The 20860-nt window shown below is 47.7% G+C and overlaps 1 protein-coding gene across 4 annotated transcripts in view; it reads left to right on the forward strand.

The window, feature by feature from the left end:
• ZNF652 (zinc finger protein 652) overlaps positions 1-17004 on the forward strand; it is a 73205-nt gene extending 56201 nt beyond the window's left edge. For all 4 annotated transcript variants that reach the window (XM_075561667.1, XM_075561668.1, XM_075561665.1 and 1 more), the window contains one exon: positions 6232-17004. In XM_075561667.1, coding sequence (XP_075417782.1) covers positions 6232-6743 — 512 coding nt within the window. In that variant the 3' untranslated portion in view covers positions 6744-17004. The remainder of the gene's footprint in view (positions 1-6231) is intronic.
• The last annotated feature ends 3856 nt before the right edge of the window (positions 17005-20860 follow it).

The raw sequence follows: 20860 nt of genomic DNA on the forward strand, positions 1-20860 counted from the left end.
TGTGCAGAAGAGACTGGGGGATGTGGAGTTAAGAATGCAAACTAAAACAGTTGTCATTTGAGTCAACTCCACCTCTTGGTCACCCCACGTGTGCCGGTGTAGAACTGTGCGCCATAGCAATTTCACTGGCTGGTTTCCTGGGAGTAGTTCACCAGGCCTTTCTTCTGAAGCACTTACGGGTGGACTCAAATCTCCAACATTTCAGTTAGCAGCCAAGTATGTCAATCAGTTGCACCAGACAGGAACACTTAAACAAGAATAGAGATGGGTGAGATCTGTTGGGTGAAGACTGTAGCAATCCAGATGATCGTGAGTAGCCATGGATGAAAGTAACAAGCTGTGTGAGGTAGAGTGGTGATAGATGGGATCTGAGTGATGCAGAAGAGCCAGGAGTTAGTCTGAGGCATGGGGCTTGCATACCACTTGTCAAGACAGAGAATAGTGGAGGGAGCTGCAGATTTGCTAGGTAGGATGATGAGTCTAATTTTCAGTTTGTCTTGGTTTTGGTTGTCTATGGGCCATTCAAGTAGAGGTGTCCAGTAGGTGGCTGCAGATTAGTTTGAAGCTTGAGTGAGAGGCTTAGGCTAGCTATTTGGATAAGGCATTTCTGAAGCCACGCAAGAAAACTCATATAAAGCAGATCGGAATGCTTAGGATTGTTGGCTAGGTCACCCTTTCCTTTGATCCAGGCAAGAGACAACCAGCAAAAGGCTTGATCTTTTCTGTCTTCTCTGCAGATTCTGTCTCGTTTACATTCTTTCTTCAGGTGCCTCGTAATACCCCTTCTTAAAATTAAGTTGGCTCTCTATGGAACAGGTGAAACTTCAGACACACTGGGATAGGCCTGATTGTCTAGTTACTTCAGTGGATGGAGCTGCTACAGTAGCTTCCAGTCACCCATTTACCAGCTCTTCCTGAACACCAAACATAGTGCAGGTAGTTAATTTTCACTGTTGGATTTTGCAACGTCTTTATTTCAGCCTCAGTGTGATCTTACCTTGAGGGCTCAAGGGGATCTTACCATTAGCCATGAAGCACCATTAAGAGATTGGGGCACTCTACTCTGACGTGGTCGGAAACAACCAGGTGTGAAAATGTGTAGGACACCAAAAAATGAATAAAGCTTATTAATCAACAAAAGGGAATTTGAATCCATAGATTTGTAGTGGACCAGTTCTAGTTGTTTTTGGTCTTTCTATGTCAAATCACTGTAGCCTAGAAGTTTACAAAAGAAAGATGATTACAGAGAGATCAGGATTGGCATTTGGGTATACAACAGGTATCGAAGTGATATGCAAGTAGGTACCCTCCCATGGAATTCCCCCCCCCCCCAAAAGCTGTGTATTTAATTAAAAAAACAACAACAACAACCTTATCACCTTCAAAGTACTCTCCTCCGTTATACTTAATACATTTGTCAGATCTGTGGTTCTGTTCTTGGAAACATTTTTCAAATTCGTTTGATTGGCTGACAGCACCTCCCTGGTTTTTTTTCTTCACCTCTTCTACTTCGTCAAATCACTGTCCTTTAATGCTTCTTCATTCGTGGAAGCAAAAAGATGTCAAAAGGAGCGAGGTAAGGTGCATAAGGTGTGTGGGGCAAAAGAGGCATGCTGTTTTTTGCCCAAAACTGGCACACTGAGATAGATGGCTGTGCGGGCAGGTTCATTGTCGTGATGGCAAAACTAGTTCCCGTCTGCCACAAATCAGGCCTTTTTTGTTGCACACTGTTAATGCAATCTTTTCAGAGCCTCTGAGTAGAAAGCTTGATTTAACAGTCTGATCTGGTGGAACAAGCTCCAAATACACTATCCCTCCTCATCAAAAAAACAAATGAACATCGTCTTGATCTTTGATTTTACTTGACGAACTTGTGGGGGGCAAGAGGACGATGGCATCTTCCACTGGCTTGATTGATGTTTGTTTTGGGGGTCGTGAGAATAGCACCATGTCTCGTCGACAGTAATGACCTTGGAAAAAAGTCTGGGTTGCTTCAGAGCTGTCCTTTCAAGGCATGCCATGTTTCCCGGCGACGCTCTTTTCCCTGGTCAGTCAGACCGAGGCACAGATTTCACAGCACCCTTCTTATGCCCAAGTCTTCCATTAAAATTTGCTAAACTGAGCTCCAAGACAGTCCAGATAACTTCCCTGTCTCTTCAGTGGTAGGCCATCAGTCTTGAAGCACAAGTGCACAAATTGGGTTTTTTGGGGGGAGGGATGCCATTATCTTTTTATCTTACTTATTTTTGTTGCTGTAAATTTTTTAAAAATCATTTTATTGGGGGCTCATACAACTTTTATTACAATCCATACTTACATCCATTGTGTTAAGCACACTTGTACACTTGTTGCCCTCATCATTCTCAAAACATCCAGTTTCTATTTGACCCCCTGGTATCAGCTCCTCATTTTTCCTTTCCCTTCCTCTTCCACCCTGCTCACGAACCCTTGATAATTTATAAATTATTATTATTTTGTCATGTGTTACACTTTCCAACATCTCTCTTCACCCACTTTTCTGTTGTCCATTCCCCAGGGAGGAGATTATATGTAGCTCCTTGTAATCGGTTCCCCCTTTCTACCACACCTTCCCTCCACCCTCCCAGTATCGCCACTGTCACCACTGGTCCTGAAGGGATCATCCGCCTTGACTTCCCTTTGTTTCCAGTTCTTATCTGCACCAGTGTACTGTCTACCCAGATTTGTAAGGTAGAATTGGGATCATCATAGTGGGGGAGGAGGAAGCATTTAGGAACTGGAGAAAAGTTGTATGTTTCATCATTGTTACATCGCACCCTGATTGGCTCGTCTCCTCCCCAAGACCCTCCTGTAAGGGTATGTCCAGTGACCTTTCCTCTATTTCCTTTGACTTTCCTCTTGTCCCACTATAATACTCAGTCTTCATTTGGGTTTCAGTAATAATTTTTCTTGGTTACATTACCCTTGATCACGTCCTACCAGGCCTCCTATACCCACGTCACCACCGATTTGGATCACTTGTTGTTCCCTTGTCCCTGGGTTTGTTAACACCACTACCTTTCCCCCCACCTCCCCTTCCCCCATACCTCCCCCCGGAACTGTTGGTCCCCTTGTTTTCTCCTCCAGATTGTTCATCCAGCATATCTTATTTAGACAGACCTGTGGAGATAATACCATGCACAAAAAACAAGACAGAGCAATAATATACCAACAAAATAATAACAAACCAAAGACAAGAAAACAAAACAAGAAAGAAAAGCTGGTAGTTAGTTCAAGGACTGTTTGTTGGCCTTTAGGCGTGTTTTCCAGTCCAGTCTGTTGGGGCACCACGCCCTGGCCCCAAAGTCCACCTTCAGCATTCCCTGGGGACCTCGCCACTCCGTTCCCTTGCTGTTCTGTTGCACCCCCTTCGTGTTTTGCCTCGGTGTGGCGGGATCAGATCAGGTGCAATTCCCACACTGTGTGTCTGGTGTTATCCCCTGTGGGGCTGTGGGACAGTGAGGGACGTCATGTCTCATAGTGGGGCCGGCCATGTGGTCCTCTCTGTGGACGGGCTGCTCTAATCAGGAACATCGTCCTCAAGGCCTGGTGGGCCAGGTTGTGCTCTTCTCTCTCCTTCTCCCCCTTCTTCTGCTCCCCTGTGCTCCAATCAGATATGTCCCTCTCCAGGACCTGCAGATTCAATGCCGTCCTTTGAAATAAGTTCTTCTGGGGGGAGGGGCAGATGTCCATGACGCTATAGCTTTTGATAGCCAGGAATTGCATGAATTTTTCCGACATTTTCATCAGTTTGAGAAGTTGATGGACCTTCAGAATGAGGTTTGTCATCAACTGACATTTCACCATTTAAAAAAATTTTAACTTTTATTAGGAGCTCTTACAGATATATATTTTTAAACATTTTATTAGGGACTCATACAAGTCTTATCACAACCATACATACACCAACTGTGTAAAGCACATCTGTACATTCTTTGCCCTCATCATTTTCAAAGCATTTGTCTCCACTTAAGCTCTTTGCAACAGGTCCTCTTTTTTCCCCCTTCCCTCCCCGCACCCCCTTCCCTCATGAGCCCTTGATAACTGATAAATTATTATTTTGTCATATCTTGCCCTGTCCGATGTCTCCCTTCACCCCCTTTTCTGTTGTCCGTCCCCCAGGGAGGAGGTCACATGTAGATCCTTGTAATCAGTTCCCTCTTTCTTTGAGACAAGAAGACCACTTGTACACTTGAGTTTTGTCCACAGTGCTGTCCTTATAAACTGTGCTCAACCTCACAACAGTTTCTACAGCATTTTTCCAAGCAGGAAACAAAGTTTCACGGCCGCACGCTCCTCTTTTAAATTGGCCATCACAAAAAACAAGGTTTGAGTGAAACTGCTTTCACAGAAAAATTCCACTGTCACCAGAGGGAACCTTCCCAGGGTGCACTAACTCAGCGCTAGTTGATCGCTGCTGACCTAGTGGGGAAATTCGTGCTATGAAAGCTCCACCTAGCGGAGCTTTTTCTCATTTTGTAGGGGCGGGCACCCCCTCGTAAATTCAATACACTTTGGGTGAATGCATGATGTTTGCAAACAAAGTGTCTAATGCAGCTAAGAAATGACTTGTGACTTCATGCTGGACTGTCTAATGTTGAAGGATTAAGTCTTTGAGTCTGAGTATTACTCTGTTCCCATGTGGCTGTTGGAAGTGAAGAATAATAAACCTGGAGGAGAGGTAAGTTCAGGGCATTGATAGGGTACCACATGTGTGCTTTCTCAGACATTTATTACACAAATAAATCATGTTTATTTCAAAAATTAAGAAATACACATAAACAAAAGAAGAAAGTAAAATGCCACCCACAGAACCTTTACTGAGAAAGAATTGCTGGTATTTGCTATATTTCTTCTCATCTTTTTCCTTAAAAGAAGTAGGTAATAGTTAGAAGGCTCTATTATAAACATAGTAAAGTTTGTTTTTGGCACACTAGGGAGGAAAGAGAGGCTACTACTATGCATACATTATTATAACTTTCTTGTTTTACTTAATACATATTTTCACGTTAATAGTTATATTTCTGTACCTAGAAATATTGCTTTCAATGGCACTCTCTCAGGTGGATATTACCATAATTTATTTAATGAATTTTATTTAGCAGAGAATTTAACATTTCCAAGATGATTAGAGGAAATGGATGAAAAGGAAGGTTAACGAGTTAAGTTTAGAATTAATCTAGAAGGTTGACTATGGAAGTTTCAAAGACGGCACCCAAAGGAAAACGTGGTACTGGAAAAGACGGAAAAGGCTAAGAGTGGTTTCTTTGAAATGAGGAAGGCAGACGCCCAGTAGGACTACCAGAAGTGATGAAACGGAGACAATCTTTGTGTGCTCCTCATGAAAGCTTTCCATTTCACAAGCATGGACTGGGCCGCTGATGTTCGACCAAGGGCCACAGTCTAGTAGTTGAGGAAGAGATCGTGTTTTAGTAAACGTGGTTGGCAGAAAAACGAGGAAGGTGACTGTGGACCACAGACAGTAACCATGGTGTTGACTGAGTGGCTGAGGCGACCTGGTGGCACTGCGGCTCAGCACGTGAGCACTAACCCGTGGTTTGCACCCACCCAGCAGCTGTGCTGAAGAGACCTGGTGACCTGCTCCTAGAGAGATTTGTTGCTGCCCCTGCTTGCTTTTAGACAGATTCTGCCTTACAGGGTAGAGCTGCCCCCGTGGCACTGTGGGTGAAATGTTGGGCTGCTGGCCTCAGGGACGGGGGTCCAAATCCACCAGCTGCGCCTCCTGGAGGAAGCTGAGCTCCTAGGCTCGCGTAGAGCATGCCGTCTTGGAAGTCCTTTGGGTACTGTGAGCCGTTGCCAACATTATGCGAATAGTGTTCTTCAACTCCAAAGACCAAAACGTAGGTTAAATGCTAAAGATGGTGTGTGAGTAGCAGAAACTGCCCTCAGAGCTGTTTGCCTAAACTGGAAGCAGTCATCTTCGGTGCTAGTTACAGGAAAGCCACTTGAACACCTATCCGCGTCAGGTAGGAAGGGCCCCTACTGGCAGATATTACCTTTTTTCTTTTAAGTCAAACACCAATGTTATGTTGTATGCACGGCTGTCTGCTCTGACTTGGGGTGCTCCTTTGTGACGGAGCCATACGTTAGATGGGAGGTGAGTGGGGACGCCTTTCTTAATAGGAGGACTCACACGAGGACGTGATCCCTGCCTGGTGTGCTAACCACTCTTTGTGTCTGTGTTCACCTCAGGAGAGAAACCCTTTATCTGTGAAATCTGTGGCAAAAGCTTCACCAGCCGCCCCAACATGAAGAGGCACCGCAGAACTCACACAGGCGAGAAGCCCTACCCGTGCGATGTGTGTGGCCAGCGGTTTCGCTTCTCCAACATGCTTAAGGCCCACAAGGAGAAGTGCTTCCGGGTGACCAGCCCTGTGAATGTGCCGCCTGCTGTCCAGATCCCCCTTACAACATCCCCAGCCACCCCAGTCCCTTCTGTGGTGAATACACCCACAACCCCAACCCCTCCAATCAACATGAACCCCGTAAGCACTCTTCCCCCCCGGCCCATTCCCCACCCCTTCTCCCACCTTCACATCCACCCACACCCTCACCACCCACACCACCTCCCTATCCCTCCAGTCCCTCACCTCCCCCCACCTCCAGCCCTCTTTAAGAGCGAGCCTTTAAACCATAGAGGCCAGAGTGAGGACAACTTTCTGCGGCACTTGGCAGAGAAGAACAGTTCAACACCGCACCATTAGCATCCGTCTCCCCCCGTGTCTCTGGGGGCCGGGGCCCCACCAGTATGGCAGGAGGGAGTTGGTGAGCCTTCCACTCGCTGGCAGACTTCCCTCAGCCCCCACCAAGAGCGAGCCTTGGCCTTGCCTTGGTGGGTCAGCAGCTCCACGGGAATGGACGTGAAGAGGACCTCGAGCTCACAGAGGGAGCGGTCATCTCAACCAGGGGAACCACCGGACTCAAGCCCAATGCGCTTGCCTTTTCTGGTGACTTTTATAGATTTCAAATACTCAGACTTATGGAATTTTATAATTTCATATCAACTGATGAGGTATGCTTGCTTTTATATCCTGGACTTCTCCTCAAAGAGGGGATAGGCCTGGTTTCCTTTGTACTAATCGGGAAGGCTGTGAGATTAATCCAGAGCATTAATTGTATCACTGTGTATGGTAAGGAATTACTTTCAGCTTTTGGTGCTGGCTACAGTGTCGAGCTGGCCACGTATCACAGTATATCAAGCATTCTAGAGAAAGACAGAAATTTTCTTCCTTGTGTAGCTCTCCTAATGCACTCTTTATTTTACTACAGAAATTATTTTAGAGTTTTTGTATAGACTTCTTTAGTAGTCTGTTTCTAAAATGAAATGTATTTCAATAAGCAGTGTAATTTTTTCAGTGTAGCTGAACCTATGTTGTAAAATAGAAAAATTTTTATAATCATCAAAAGGTGATTCTTAAAGATGCATATAAACTCCTATAGTTCAAAGTTATTCTTACATCCGTACAACTCAAAGGTGCTTCAGAGACTAGCTGTATCTCAGAGGGTCTCCGGACCAGGTTTGTAGGAAAATGAGGTTTGGCTTTTGGACTTAGCAGGAGTTCTCGGTAGGTGTGCTTCTCTGCTTACCACTGACATGGCTGCTTGGCCCCCGGCACGCCCCTGCCCTCCACGCTCCATTCAGTTCAGTCCGTGTGGTAAATGTCGTTACTTGCAGGGGGCTGGGCCCTCTTCCAGAGAAGTCACCTACACGGTTGCAGTTCAGCGCCAGAGGAGGACGTCGTGGAGAGAGCCTCGTGCCACTCACACGTCTGTGGCTCGATTCGCTCACGGTTAGCTTACTTACTATGGGAGGGTGAGTCTCCCTGCGAGGCGACTCTATTTTTCTTTCTTTTTTTTAAGTGTTGTTACAGGAGGATAAAATAATAAACTAAAGTCACAAACATGATGTTTGTGGCTGGAGAGAAATTGGGTGAGAAGAACACAAATTGGACACAAGTTGTCAGATATCAGTTACATCCCTGGATGTAACTGATAACCCATAACTTTGAGCTACACTACCCAGTTTAAACCTTAGTGAAGGAAAATTCCTAAGCCTGCCGCTCTGCCCTCTGCAAATGATTATGCGATCCTGTTACTGTGACTGTTAACCAGAGCAGCCCCTCTGCCACACTCGGGCAGGCCAGCGCGGCCCGTTGAGGGCTTGGGGCAGAGACTGCTCAGACTGTAGCGGAGGGAGGGAAGGCTGAACTCGAGGGCTGACTTGCTGGTTCTACTGGGCTGGTCGATGCGGCACGCAGGGCTTCGTGCAGTAGCAGTTTTGCATGCCTTCTTCTCAGGACTGAGTGCTACGGCTAGGGCTGCTTTCTCTCTCCTTTTCCGTATTTGATCTCCAAACTCCCTCACTGCTCTTTACTTCCCCTCCCCTGGGCCTCATACATCATTGCCTGACTCCGGCGTCCTGGGCTCTATTTGTTTTGTTGTAACTGGTAGTACTAAATGTGCAGGTATGCCTCAAGCACTTTTCTCACTGATTGGCTCTGTGAACAAGAAAGACAATGAAACTCCTGCAATTGAGGTTAAGTCACTATTTTTAAGGTATCACATTCTCTATTAGCACTTGGGTTTGGTATTTCTAAATTTATTCCTATTGATTATTGCCTTGTCTTCTGTAATGAGCGTAGGAACATTTTTGAAATGAGGGAGAAAAGTACCTCAGACATACTTTTCTTCCTGTTTTTGGGTGTCAGTTGTGAAGAGTGTTCATTTTAATATTTGGTGTACTTGGGTATATTCTGGTACCCGAGCCAGCAAGCCAAGTGACTTCCTTGATTATGACTGTTAGATCTTTAATTCTTGTGCCCCCTCTACGCCCCCACACCCTCATCTGCTTTGCATTCCAGGATACTGTTGTGAATTTACTTTTTCTTTTTTTAAAATATAGTCAGCACTATTTCATGGTCATATCTATTATATTAAATTGATTTTTGGGGGGGGTCATACCTTAGGTAACTGGTTGTACCTTACTTTGTTTTTAATATATTTATAGTATTTAGGCAGCAATTCTGACTTCAGACCAATGAACCAATCAGTTAAATGAGGTGTACTATAATTATACACTGGAAAATTCTGGTCATCTTTGGTTTTTGCATTCATGTGAATATAGCCATAACAAAATATCTGCTATATAGGAAAACAAAAAGTATTAAGCAAATAAGCACCATCATCCTTAACAGAAGCAAAAATAACAGTAATCGCCAGCATTGTCACGCAGGATAGTTCAGAATGAGGTGTGCGGTGGGACAGTCTGTGAACGGGTAGGTTCCCCCTGACTTAGGATTGGTGGTCTTCATGAAAACTGCTCCGAGCCTCCTGACCCCTTATCAGTGTCATATTTGATGTGGACAATGGAAGGCATGTGGAGTACCCATGGCATTGATGCTTCTGATTGGAAGAACTAAATGTAGGATGAAGCCTTAAACATAGACCCTGTCTGGTTGAACATACTCAAAACTCAAACTCAGGTTGGAAATCTGGTTGGGGTCCTGGGCAAAGGTCACAGTCTCACGGTGTGAACGCTTTCACACTCGTACTGACTTTGCAGCGCCCCGGTCAGTGAGGGACTCGGAAGGGCTTTGCGTTCCCGCGTCTGCCCACACTTAGGGGAGGGACACAGGGACCGCCTGCAGGTCCACCGAATTTCATGGGAAGGGAGTCTGTCTCTCATCACTTAACTGGACAGTCTTTAGAGGCTTCGCTCCTTCCTCAGAGTAAGACCTATTTGAGGAAAAGTCACAAGGACTTACTTCATTATTGAGTTGACATTGCATTTTTTTTTTTTTTAGTTCTTTTTTCGTTTTCTCAAAGACTTGTCTTGCAAACAAACTCTCAGAGCCTTAACCAAGGGCTTTATCTGATCGGAGCGGGTAGGCTTATACTGGATTAGATTGTAAAATTAGAATAAGGAAGGGAAGAGGAACAGTTTAAGGGCATGACGCTTTATTTCCGCCAATATTTGGTTCTCTTACATAAAACCTAACCGTTGTTCAAAGGGATTTCTGCAAGTCAGTTACTTGTACTCTTGTAGGCCACCGTTGCCGGGAGCTGCCCGGCCTGTGAAAGCCCCGCTGACTAAAGCACCTGAGCTGTGTGGAGCACGCCCTCCTGGTGGCCGGATTGCCCCGTGGTGGTGTGCGGGATGAACCCAAAATGCTCGGAACAGAGAGAGTTGCTTGGGAACTTAAGAGTTTCCAAGTTTTTGAAATTTCTTTTCAGTTTCTATGTTTGTTAAAAAAGGGTATGTGTGCTTATTTTATTGATTTCACTGGATTTTGACTTTTGAGAAGACAAAGCAGAACTAGGTATCCATTACAGATGTATATATATATATATTTGCCCATCTCGCAGATTTCGATTAGTGACCCACCCACAGAATGGTAGATGGGTTTTAATATTTTTTTAAAATGCTAAGTTTAGAGAAGCCTTTCTGTCTGACCTACTGTATAGAAAAGACGAAACAGCTCTGCGAGCAGTGCTGAGCCACACTGTAAGCGTGGCGATACTGTTTGAGACTACACGGGAAGCGTCTCGTGGAAGGGGGGATAGGATACATTTAAACTTTTTATCAGCTAGCTACCACACACACACACACACACACACCACACACGCACAAATCAACTCACTCTAGTTCTTCAGACTCTAAAATGGAGCAGGTCTTAAGAGGAGGTTTTCATTTTCCTTTGCTTAAGCCATGATAGGAAATGTTTTGTTTTTCCCTCCCAGGAACTAAAGGTCAGAAGCCATTAAGAGATAATGGCATTCTTATGCAATCGCAGCGCCCCAAGTAACCAGCGTGGGTTATCTTGTAGCATTTATGATAAATGATGATGACCTTTCAACCCTGAGCACTACCTCGATAAAGCAAGCCACAGATCCTCGCGACATTTTCTATGGAAGCCATAAAAGTTGCCATCAACATCTCCGCTTTACAGTTCTAGACTTTTATACCGCTCTGCTTTTTCTAGTCCGTATGACCGGACCTTTTCATCCTAGAGGAATTCTCAAAGGGAAGTCAAGCCCCTCGGTTGTCCCAACTTTGAAGTGGAAACCTTTTTGCTGAGTTTCATATTGGGGAAACAAGCTTCACCTTCTTGTTTCCCAAGTAGAAGCTACACGGATGTAAGCTACACTACTTCCGAAGTGAGCGTCTACCTCGTTCCTCTGTGTGTCACTCAAGAATATATGTGTTGTCACAGCATTCCTGTGGTTGCTTTCTTTCTCTTTTGACGTGGCAGGGAGTGCACGCTCTCTGGAATCCACTGGTTCTGTTTGCAGCTTCAGTCCTCACTATTCGCGAGTGCCTTCAGAAAGCCAGCATCCTGCAGCATCCATTCCCCGGTCTCACCCTGCCTCGGATGGCCTCCTTCGCCACCAGTGTGGGCACTCGCACTTGGCCCTTTGGGTGTCTTGAGCTCTTCAGATGAGCTGTGAAACCCGGATGATCCTCTTGAACGTATTTCTCTTTTCTTCCCCCGTGTCACTTAGATTGCATTTTTAACCTTATGTACATCTTATTTTTTCACATAGGACCTCTCTGATGATGAAAGGTTTTATCCGTGTCTTACATTTCACTTTTCCAGGGACTAGGTGTTTCTTTCAAAAGAAAATTCACGCGAGATCTTTTCTGGACCTCTTTCTGTGTTTGAAGTCTTCCTAAATGCCTCCCCGCTCAGGTTCCAGGACCCTGACTGCCGCTGCTGCTATGCCTTGCCCCTGCCCGGCGCGCTGGCTCTCAAAAGACTTGGTCAGGCTATGCCCATACTTTTTATTTGAGTTGGATTCATTCAGAATCGTCTCTCTTTATCAAAAGCCCACCCCTGATTGTTGATCTGTCCCCTTATCCTCATTGCCCTAAAAAACCTGGCTTTCTAGTTCTCACTCATTTCCAAGGGGTGATTGATAGGATGTATGCAGGAGGCCCTCACGGGGGGCCTTGCAGTGAGTGTGTGCTCCGGGCCGTGTGGCTGCTCCCTGACAGGTAACCAACCTCCTGAGCTGGGTCAACCAGTCTCGCTCCCTTTCTGTTCTGCCAAGCTGAAAGCAAAGGGAATTCTTTAAAATGAGGAAATTCCGTGATCTTGTTAAGCTTTTTTTTTTTAAGTGTATGAAAGCTTTTGAGTATTTTGCCTTTAGTCAAAACCCTTTTCTTTCTCACTTAAAAATCTCATGCCTCTTTTTTTAAAGCTAATCATACTCAGGTTTTCAGGACTGACTAGCCACATGGGGGTGTGAGCTTCAGAAGGCAGCTGCTCAGGAGCCTGCAGTTCTCTCAATCTTTGTGATAGTTTGGGGTCAGACAGGGCAACATTGTGAGACTTGCTTCTGTTTAGTAATGAATAAGTCCAACTCATTGGAAGGTTTTACTGGCTATCTGAGGAGACTGGTTCTCTGCGTTACAGAAATACGTAGTACAGGACTTCTTGTTTGTTTGTTTTGTGTTGTTTTTAAAGCCTTTTAAATCTAATCCCCCATGGTCTTCCTCCCTCAGTGACCTAGAAGTTGGTCACTCTTCGGTGGGAACTGGCCACCTACAGTGTCCACTGTAAAAGGCATGGCTTTGTCCTTCAGAGCCCCAGGCAGTAAAACAGTGGGGAGTCATACTTGGTTCCTACCCAGAGTCACAGCTATTTGATACCAGGATCCGGAGGGCCCTTGCCTTCGAGAAGCCTCCCACAGCCTTCTACTTTCAGATTGCTTCCACGTAAACAGCGTTAGCCTGGCTGGTTGGCCTGGCTGGTGAGCTCGAGGGTGTCACAGATGATTTGAAGGGGACTTTGAAGGCTGTGGGAAATGGTGATGGGACAGGAAGGACCAGTGGAGGGTGAAGTTCACCTAGCCGTGGGAGGAAGCGGGATACTGTTGATTGTCCTGAGCGAAGAGCCTGTCTGTACTGCGTGGCCAAGGGCGGCAGTGACTTCCCAGTACTAGTCTCTCTGGCCAGCACAGCCTCCCACTGACCAGTTCGACAGGTGAATGGGGACGGACGGAGGGAGCAGAAGACAGCCTCCAGATCACTTGCTGCACAGGACTCGAGACGGTGCCTCCCGTAGTTGCATCGAGGAACCGGTGGGAAGTGTTGAGGGATGTTTTTCTAAGCTTACCACCCTGCTCATTATTAGAGTTAGAAAGACGCTGTAAGGCACGAGGTCGGTGTTTACGGCTAGACTTGTATCCCAGCGTCTGAAAATCTATCTGATCCTTCTCAGTCTTCCCTGATGACTTTGAATGGGTATCATCGCATTTTGTTTCTCGTCTTGGACCGTGTCTTTTCTTCTTCCTTTCATCATGCATTAGCCATGACGATGTAGGAGACTGGCCCTCTTTGTTTTCTTCTTCAGCGTGGCACCCACTGCCTCACGTGTCACTCGGCATGGTTGATTTCAGAATTCCCCACTGATGGTCCCTGAACGTTGACGTGCTTTTCCTGAAAACCTCGGGGCTCGCTGCCAGGCGCCCCCCCCCCCCAACAGTTTGGCACAGTGCGTGTAACTGTGCTGGCCGGAGACCAACTCTGGACAGGCTGCAGGTGCTGTTTTCTCCTGTCGGACTGCCTTGGCATAGGGGGCCGTTCATCTCTTCCAGGCGTTGTAAACTTCGGTCTCTCATCAGGTCCTCCCACAACCAGGGTAAGAGTAGCATCAACACCCCTGAGAAAAGTGCGTGTTGCTGCCAATGGTGTCCTTTGCACTTCTTTCACAGCCATGTGAATATGAACAAGAGGCCTGTGTTTTAGGGTTCCCCAGAAGAGACCCCATCCGCTGGCTGATGTAAGGAAGCATGAGACCTGCAGCAGCCCTGTAGGCATGGGACTGTCCTTCAGAGCAGATGGGAGCGCCAGCTTCGGGACCCCTGAACAGTCCCACCAATACGTGGTTTGCTGTTTGATAAAGTCCTAGTCCGTGAGGCCCGTCGTCCGGCATCTCTTGGACCGGACAAACTCTGGATCCATCATCTTATAGGACAAGTTCAGGGCTATCAAAATAAACCCTTAGGTCTGGAATAATGCCACAGGTGATAGTTTGTGCATTTGTCTGTGAGTTCTCGTGACAGCAGTACTGGCTCCGTCCACAAGGGAGCGGTAAAGTGCTTTAGTACACTTTCTTGAAAAGGCTGAAAGTATGAAAGGACCACTATCAGAATCCACTTGATGGCAGTGACTTGGGGGTTTGGGTTTTGAAGAAAGCGCTCACTTTAAAATCTCTTTTCTCTCAGCTCACTGCTTGCTTGTAAATCTTGACCTTTAATACGCTTTCCTGCCATGTAGCTAAATCCAGGCTTTGCTCAGCACCCCAGCCACAGTTGATGCAAGCTGCCTGGGGTCCCCAAGACCCTTACTTTGTTTACTAATGGAGCCTTTCCAGGGGGACCCACCATGTACTACGTGCCAGAACAGGGTAGTGACTCTATTTTCTCCCCAGTCCTCTCTCTCCTCCACCCAGAACCATCCTACTCCTGAGAAGGAGGGGAGAGACAGGAGTGCGTGTGGAGTGCGAGTGAGGAAATGCTTCTTGCCTTCCCTGCGCCAGTAGATGGCCTGTTACACCCAGGAGCCAGCCCTGGCACCTGCTCCGTGCCCGGACCCACCTCCAGGGGCCAGGCCCACAGCTGCTTCCTTTCTCTCACTCAAGTGTCTTTAGGCCCCTTCTGGGGCACAGTCAGCTCTCTGGCCGTGAGTTGTACTCGTATCCTCTCAGCCTCCTCCGTAATCAACTAAGAGAAAACCCCAGAAGTAAGCATTAAAGCTGCAGAAGCCCTCGAACCGACTGCTCTTGCGGCAGGCCTTACAGGACCAAGTAGACGGCCCCAAGGGTTTCTGAGGCTGTCCATCTTTACAGACGCAGACGGCCACCGCTTCCTCCCTTGCAGCGACAGGTGGGGCCAAATCGCCAGCCTCGTGCTTTAACCACTGCACCACCAGGGCTCCTTCCTGTAAATTTAGGAGTCATTTATACCTGGACTGGCCTTGTCCACTGTGTCATTCCCGGCCCTCCTTCCCCTGGGCAATACCAGGCACTCGGTAGCTGGGTGCTCACTGCTCGCTACTTCCGACTCCGGACAGGAGGCAGAGAGCCAAACCGAAGCTGTGATTGGGCTAGCTAGCAGGTAGCAGGTGGTCAGGTGAGATGTGTTTGGTTTGGGTTTTTCCCCAACAGTACTGAAATCACTCGCACTTTCTCCTCCTCACTTCTTCAAAAGGAAATCCCATTTGCTTGCCAGGAATTGTCTAGCATTAGGTTTACAAAGCTTGTTGTTGAATGTTGTCTTTGTCCAAAGGAGTTTGACAAAACAGAAGCTGCTTGACCCCTGTTCTGCCTGCTAAGTCATAAGGATGAAGGCCACATGGCTGGGGTACTTATGTCAAGTTCAGAATGGGGCAGTGTCCCTCTCCTACCTCTCTGCGGAGACACAATTGAAGGGCAGGTTGGACCCATGTGTAGGGCAGGTACCTCTCATGCTGCAAAGAAGCTTAGAGGAGGCTTTCAGTTGTGGAAGAGACAGCTGGGTAGGCCAGGCTCTCTCTAGATGGGCAAGATGCCCGGGAAGGGAGATGGTTGGCCCCAGGGAATTGCCAGGCCCTGGAACTGAGCTCCCCGCCCAAGGGGACCTCCAAACTAGCCCACCATGCTTAGCTTCCCTGGGCCACCTGTGTCCAGCACCCTGCCACACCCTCCATTGTGCTGATTCTCTCCCTGAGTTCACGATAGCAGTTTGGGTTTTTTTGTTTTGTTTTGTTTTATTAGCAATTGAAATGCACTTTTTTTATTTCAACTCAATCATGATTTTAAGTATAAAAATTTATAGATTGTTAAAAAAACTACTTTTTTGTGTATTTTTAACCACTCAATGTAGCATATATTTTTATTCTTGTGAGACTCTGGTACAAGCTGTACCACTTCACGATGTCGCTGAGATGCTGGGCCTTTGGATGTGTACGGTAACCGACTTAATGCTAATGTTCAAAGTATAAAACAAGAAAACAGCAGCCGTATCTGTGGTGCGTCTTTCTTCCTTCCCCGCAGCTCTTCCTTGTCCCCATGTGTGTCCAGGGGAGCACACTGGTGTGCTGTTGAGGTTGTTCTCTGACAGGGGTGGGCTGCCGGCCCAGGAGCCCTGCCCAGACTCCTCACAAAAGGCACTCCCGGGGGCTGGCTAAAGCTGGAGTGGCTGCTTTCTGTTCTGCCGTGCGGCCTCCCTCACAGAACTTTGTCCAGCTGAGCCAGTGTCGGAGACAAGGTCAGCATTGAGTTCTGAACCAGATGGGCAGGAAAGTCGGCAGAGACGGAAACGGTTTCTAAAGCTTATTCCATGGGAAGCAGTGGCCTTTCCCTACCCCAATGGCTTTCATGTATCCGAAGGTCCACCCATGCATTTCCCCTACGATGGTGGGTTGAGGTGCATGGCCAGGTAATTACTGGATGACTAACCACACGGTCGGTGGTTCAAATCCACCAGCCACTCCATGGGAGAGAGATGAGGCTCTGTGTTCCCGTAAAGATTTGCAGTCTCAAATCCAAAAGGGCAGTTCTACTCTATCCAGTAGGGCTGCTGTGAGTCAGTGGACTTTGGAGTATCCGACAGCAACAGCAAAGGCTCATAGGGGGTGGTCCCTGTGGAGAATCGGGGGCCCCCAGGATGATTTCTAGTCAATTGGGAGTTAGCGAGTTTCATATCACAAGCCTTTCAGTGTTCACCCAGTTTTGTTCCTTCTAAGGATTCCAGTGAGAGTTTAGCATACAGAAAGAAAATTCTCTCTCACGTTTCCCTGTGTCTGAAAGTTCAATGCCGCCAGACCACCCACAGCACAGAGTGACCAACCTGCACCAAGATGCTGGTGCCAGTTCAGTTTGTTTGGGGCACAGGTTAGATGCTCCCTTCCCCACCCGCCCATGCCAGATCAATGTTTCCAACTCCTGACCATGACCCACAATAAATGTCTTTTACCAGTTATCCTCTACCTAGTACACAAGTATGTGAATTTCTCTTTAATGAATCAAAATCAAGGACAAATGCCTCTGTCTATTGTATGTAGACAATCTCTATTTTAGTCTTAAATGCTGAACAGAAGCCACTCAGTTCGTTTAAGACCCACTCAGTTCGTTTAAGCCCTGCCCACAGTTGGAGAATCCTGTCTGAAAGCAACATTGCGCCCCTCTCCTGTGACGGGTGCCTCCAACCAAGGCGGGGCGGCAGCAGCTTTCCTGGAGCCCCCTGGGGAAATTAACCAGGCTCTCCACTCTGGCATTGTGGGCTCAACCCGGCCAGGCCTGGCCCGGCAATCCGGCCTCACCTGGTGTCCCCAGTGCTTCCGGCAGTGCTTGCAGGATGTCAGCTCATCAAGCTGGGCTCCGTGAACACCTTTGACTGGATTATCCAAACCATCTGCATAGCTAGAGAAACCAGGACGACTATTTGTACATAGAACATTTCATTTATGAGATAAAGCCACGTATGTGCATGACTGCCTTTACACCAGTGGTTTGACCCCTTTGGGGGCCAGACGACCCTTTCACAGGGGTCGCCTGATTCATAACAGTAGCAAAATGACAGTTTTTAAAGTAACAATGAAAATAATTTCATGGTTGGGGGGGTTACCACCCCATGAGGAGCCGTATGAAAGGGTCGGCGCGCATGAGGAAGGTAGAGAACCACTGCTTTAAACTCTTTCCAACTGCAGCCTGAATTCAATGTCATACAGAATTTTCCAGGTCTATTAGCTCCATCATCTAACCTTGTTAACCTATGTGTTTCTGTTTCTGAATCCAAACTCAGAGACACCCCCCCCCCCCCCAACCATGTCACAGGTTAGCCACTGTGATTCCCCTTGCCCTGCGGTGGAGATGGCCCATCCAGCTCCCAGGTACACTGCATAATCTGTTTGCCAGTGTGTTGCAATTCCGTTACAACTCCCTGCTCAGGGCCTCCTTGGTGAGCTGTTTAAAAGAGCCACATGAGTTCTGTCTTTCAAAGCTGCATCTCCTCCTATCAAGCCCACAGCAAGAGGTGTGGCCATGCTTCTCACCCTTGAACCTGGGCCAGTCTTGTGACTTGCTTGGGCCAGTAGACTGGCAGAAATGACATGCAGCCTCTTGCTCCCTTCTCATGGATGGAGCCTGGCTGCCAGGTAAAGCAGCTCTGGCTGGCCGCCTAGATGAGGGGTGCCCGTGTCCCTGCCCTTGCTCCAGGCCTGAGGCGGAGCACTCAGACCCTCCAGCCCAGCTGATCCCTTTTATGCCCGGGACAGCATCTTGAGTGGGCCGCGAGGCCCCAAGAGCAAGACTGACACCCCCAAAGAAGACATGGCTTACGAGCCCATTGGCCTGCCCTACAGATTTCAGCCTTTACATCACCGGCCCCCACGACCATATAAGCCAGTTCCTTGCAATACAGCTTGCAATATATTATTTTGGGGGGTTGGTTCTGTCCCTCTGGTAGATCGTTTGCCAGCATCACTACTGGGGGTTTATCAAAAAGGCGCAGCTTTTAAACTTCTAGCCATTACCTCCTTCCAAGGGACCTGCGAGCATAGCTGACCTGCACGGAGTGCCTCTGTGACGTGTGTGGACTCGATGCTGGGAGACAAAGCTAGGGCAGAGAAAACCCAAGGTTGGAGCCAGACCGTGGAGCGCTGATTCATGCTGTTCACTGATGCCCAAATCAAGAGAGTCAGACACACGGCTCTCCAGTCCCTTTTGGCTCATTGCAGCCCAGTTTGTGTTAATAGCCACAGATCGTGGGGAGTCACATTCTGTAATGTTGCCCCTGGGTGACAGGAATGGTGACCCCAAAATGTGATCTGAGGAGGAGGTGGCTGGCTCCCGGTAATCCAAAATAGACTCCAGCTGAAAAGCCTCTCCCTTGAGAAAATGGACACACTGATGCTGGTCCCTGTAAGATGAAGACATAAAGGGAGCCCCCCAGAGACCGTCGTTGGTGGAATCCCGGATCCAGTGCTGAAGGGAGCCAGCAGGAGAGGAGCGACAGACTTGTCAGAGGGATGAGGGACGCTGTCCTGGTGTCAGGAATATTGAAACTGACAAATGGGAGCAATCGGTAATCCGAGGTTGGAAGTGACTTTTCTTGCCTTCTGTTGTGAGTTGTTGAAAATCTATAGGAAGCCACTGAGCTGCTTGGACTGGTGCACTGCTGACTCCACAGCTGGGTTTTATTCCTGGGTTTGCACTGTGCCCAGGCGAGAGGCCAGCCGGCATCGTGGTGAGTTAAAATCCAGCAAACTCACTGGGAGAAGGCCATGTGTCTATCCACGCATTTGAAAGATCCTGAATTAGACAGGCTGGTGGGAATAATGGTGGCTTGGATAAGCAAATCACGTCCCAGACCATCGTAGACCACAAAATAGCGCGCACCCTGGAAAGCGACAAAATTAGAACATCAAACATCAGCTGGTTACAAATTAAGACTCCTTTATTTACCTTCCTCCCTCTCAGGGACCCACATCTCAGCCCAGGTCGGTCGCCACCGCGGGGAAAACTGAGTAGAATTAAGTCTTTGGGGGACGATGTGACGTGTTTGGATTGAGGCTATTAAGACCCACACCCACTGTCTTGAGTGAAAGAACAGGGCCCTTTTGAAGGGAGTTGGTTTTTTCCACCTCCTTGTGATCCAAGTTTCAGACCCAAGGAGAGACTCAGGGACTTCAGCTCAGAAAAGCAATGTGGGGTTTGAAGCGTCACCAGCTGCTGGGCCCCTTGAGCGAGTCCTGAGGTCTGCCCCGGGACTGGCACCATGGGTTGTTGGGGTGGCAGGGGAGCAAGCTCCTTCAGGTCCACAGACGGGAACTATCAGGTGGCAGCCTCTCCGTGCTTCCTGCAAGCCAGCTCCCCACCACAGGACCCCTCTGTCCAGGCCTCCAGGCTCACTCTTGACAAGGCCAGACCCGGCTGGCCCTTTTCCATGCATTCTAGACTGATGTGAGGGACCGTCACTAGGAGACATGGGAAGTGGGCTTGAAGTTTAGGAGTTGGAATTCCGAGTTTCACGTTCTTTAGTGTCTGGCCCCTTGTTTTATAAGCAAGGAAACTGATTTCTGGAGAGAAGCAACCTGGCTCCCTGCCCAAGACCACACTGCAAGTTGTTCAAGGCCGAGCTGAGGCCATATTCCCAGTCAGTCCGGGGATCCTGCCAGTAGCTCCACTTTCTCAGACATTGCATTTTTGGTGTTTCTTTTATTTGGATCTTAAAAAATATAAGCTATAAACACCAAAATGAAATATAATACAAACATTAACTGAAGCTAAGGGGAAGGTAATATAAAAGGCCAACACATGATGGAGGCAGGGGCACACCCTGGGAGGAGTGCAAGGGTTCAGGCAGCAGAGTGAACGCTTTCCACGTGTCCCCACGAGTGGCGATCGACTGAAGGAATGCTTAAATAGCACACGGCTGAAAGGATGTGCCATGGGGAGTGGGATTATGTCCACAAACGTATAGAGTTAACAGGAGAGTTCTGTGTGTGTATGTTTACCAGTGCTCCAAATAGATTAGTGGATGGGGTGGAGCCTACAGGGGACAACGTTAGGGAAATTTCCTAGGCTTAACCAAATGCCATGCAGGACAGGAATGAGCCTCTGGGCCTGGAGTCCATGGACCATGGTCTCCAAGGACACCAGAGTCAAAAGGCCCATCAAGAGTGCACCGCAGACTACTTTGGTGAGGAGGACTGGACTCTCAAAGCTTCCAAACAGCCATGTCACGTCTAACCGTTGATCTCTCCTTGTCTGGAGTAAAGAAGAGTGATGAGAATTGAGATACCTGGAAACAGTTCAATGGACGGAAACCATGTGAA

This window comes from Tenrec ecaudatus, chromosome 10 (assembly GCF_050624435.1).
Source record: "Tenrec ecaudatus isolate mTenEca1 chromosome 10, mTenEca1.hap1, whole genome shotgun sequence".
NCBI lineage: Eukaryota > Metazoa > Chordata > Mammalia > Afrosoricida > Tenrecidae > Tenrec > Tenrec ecaudatus.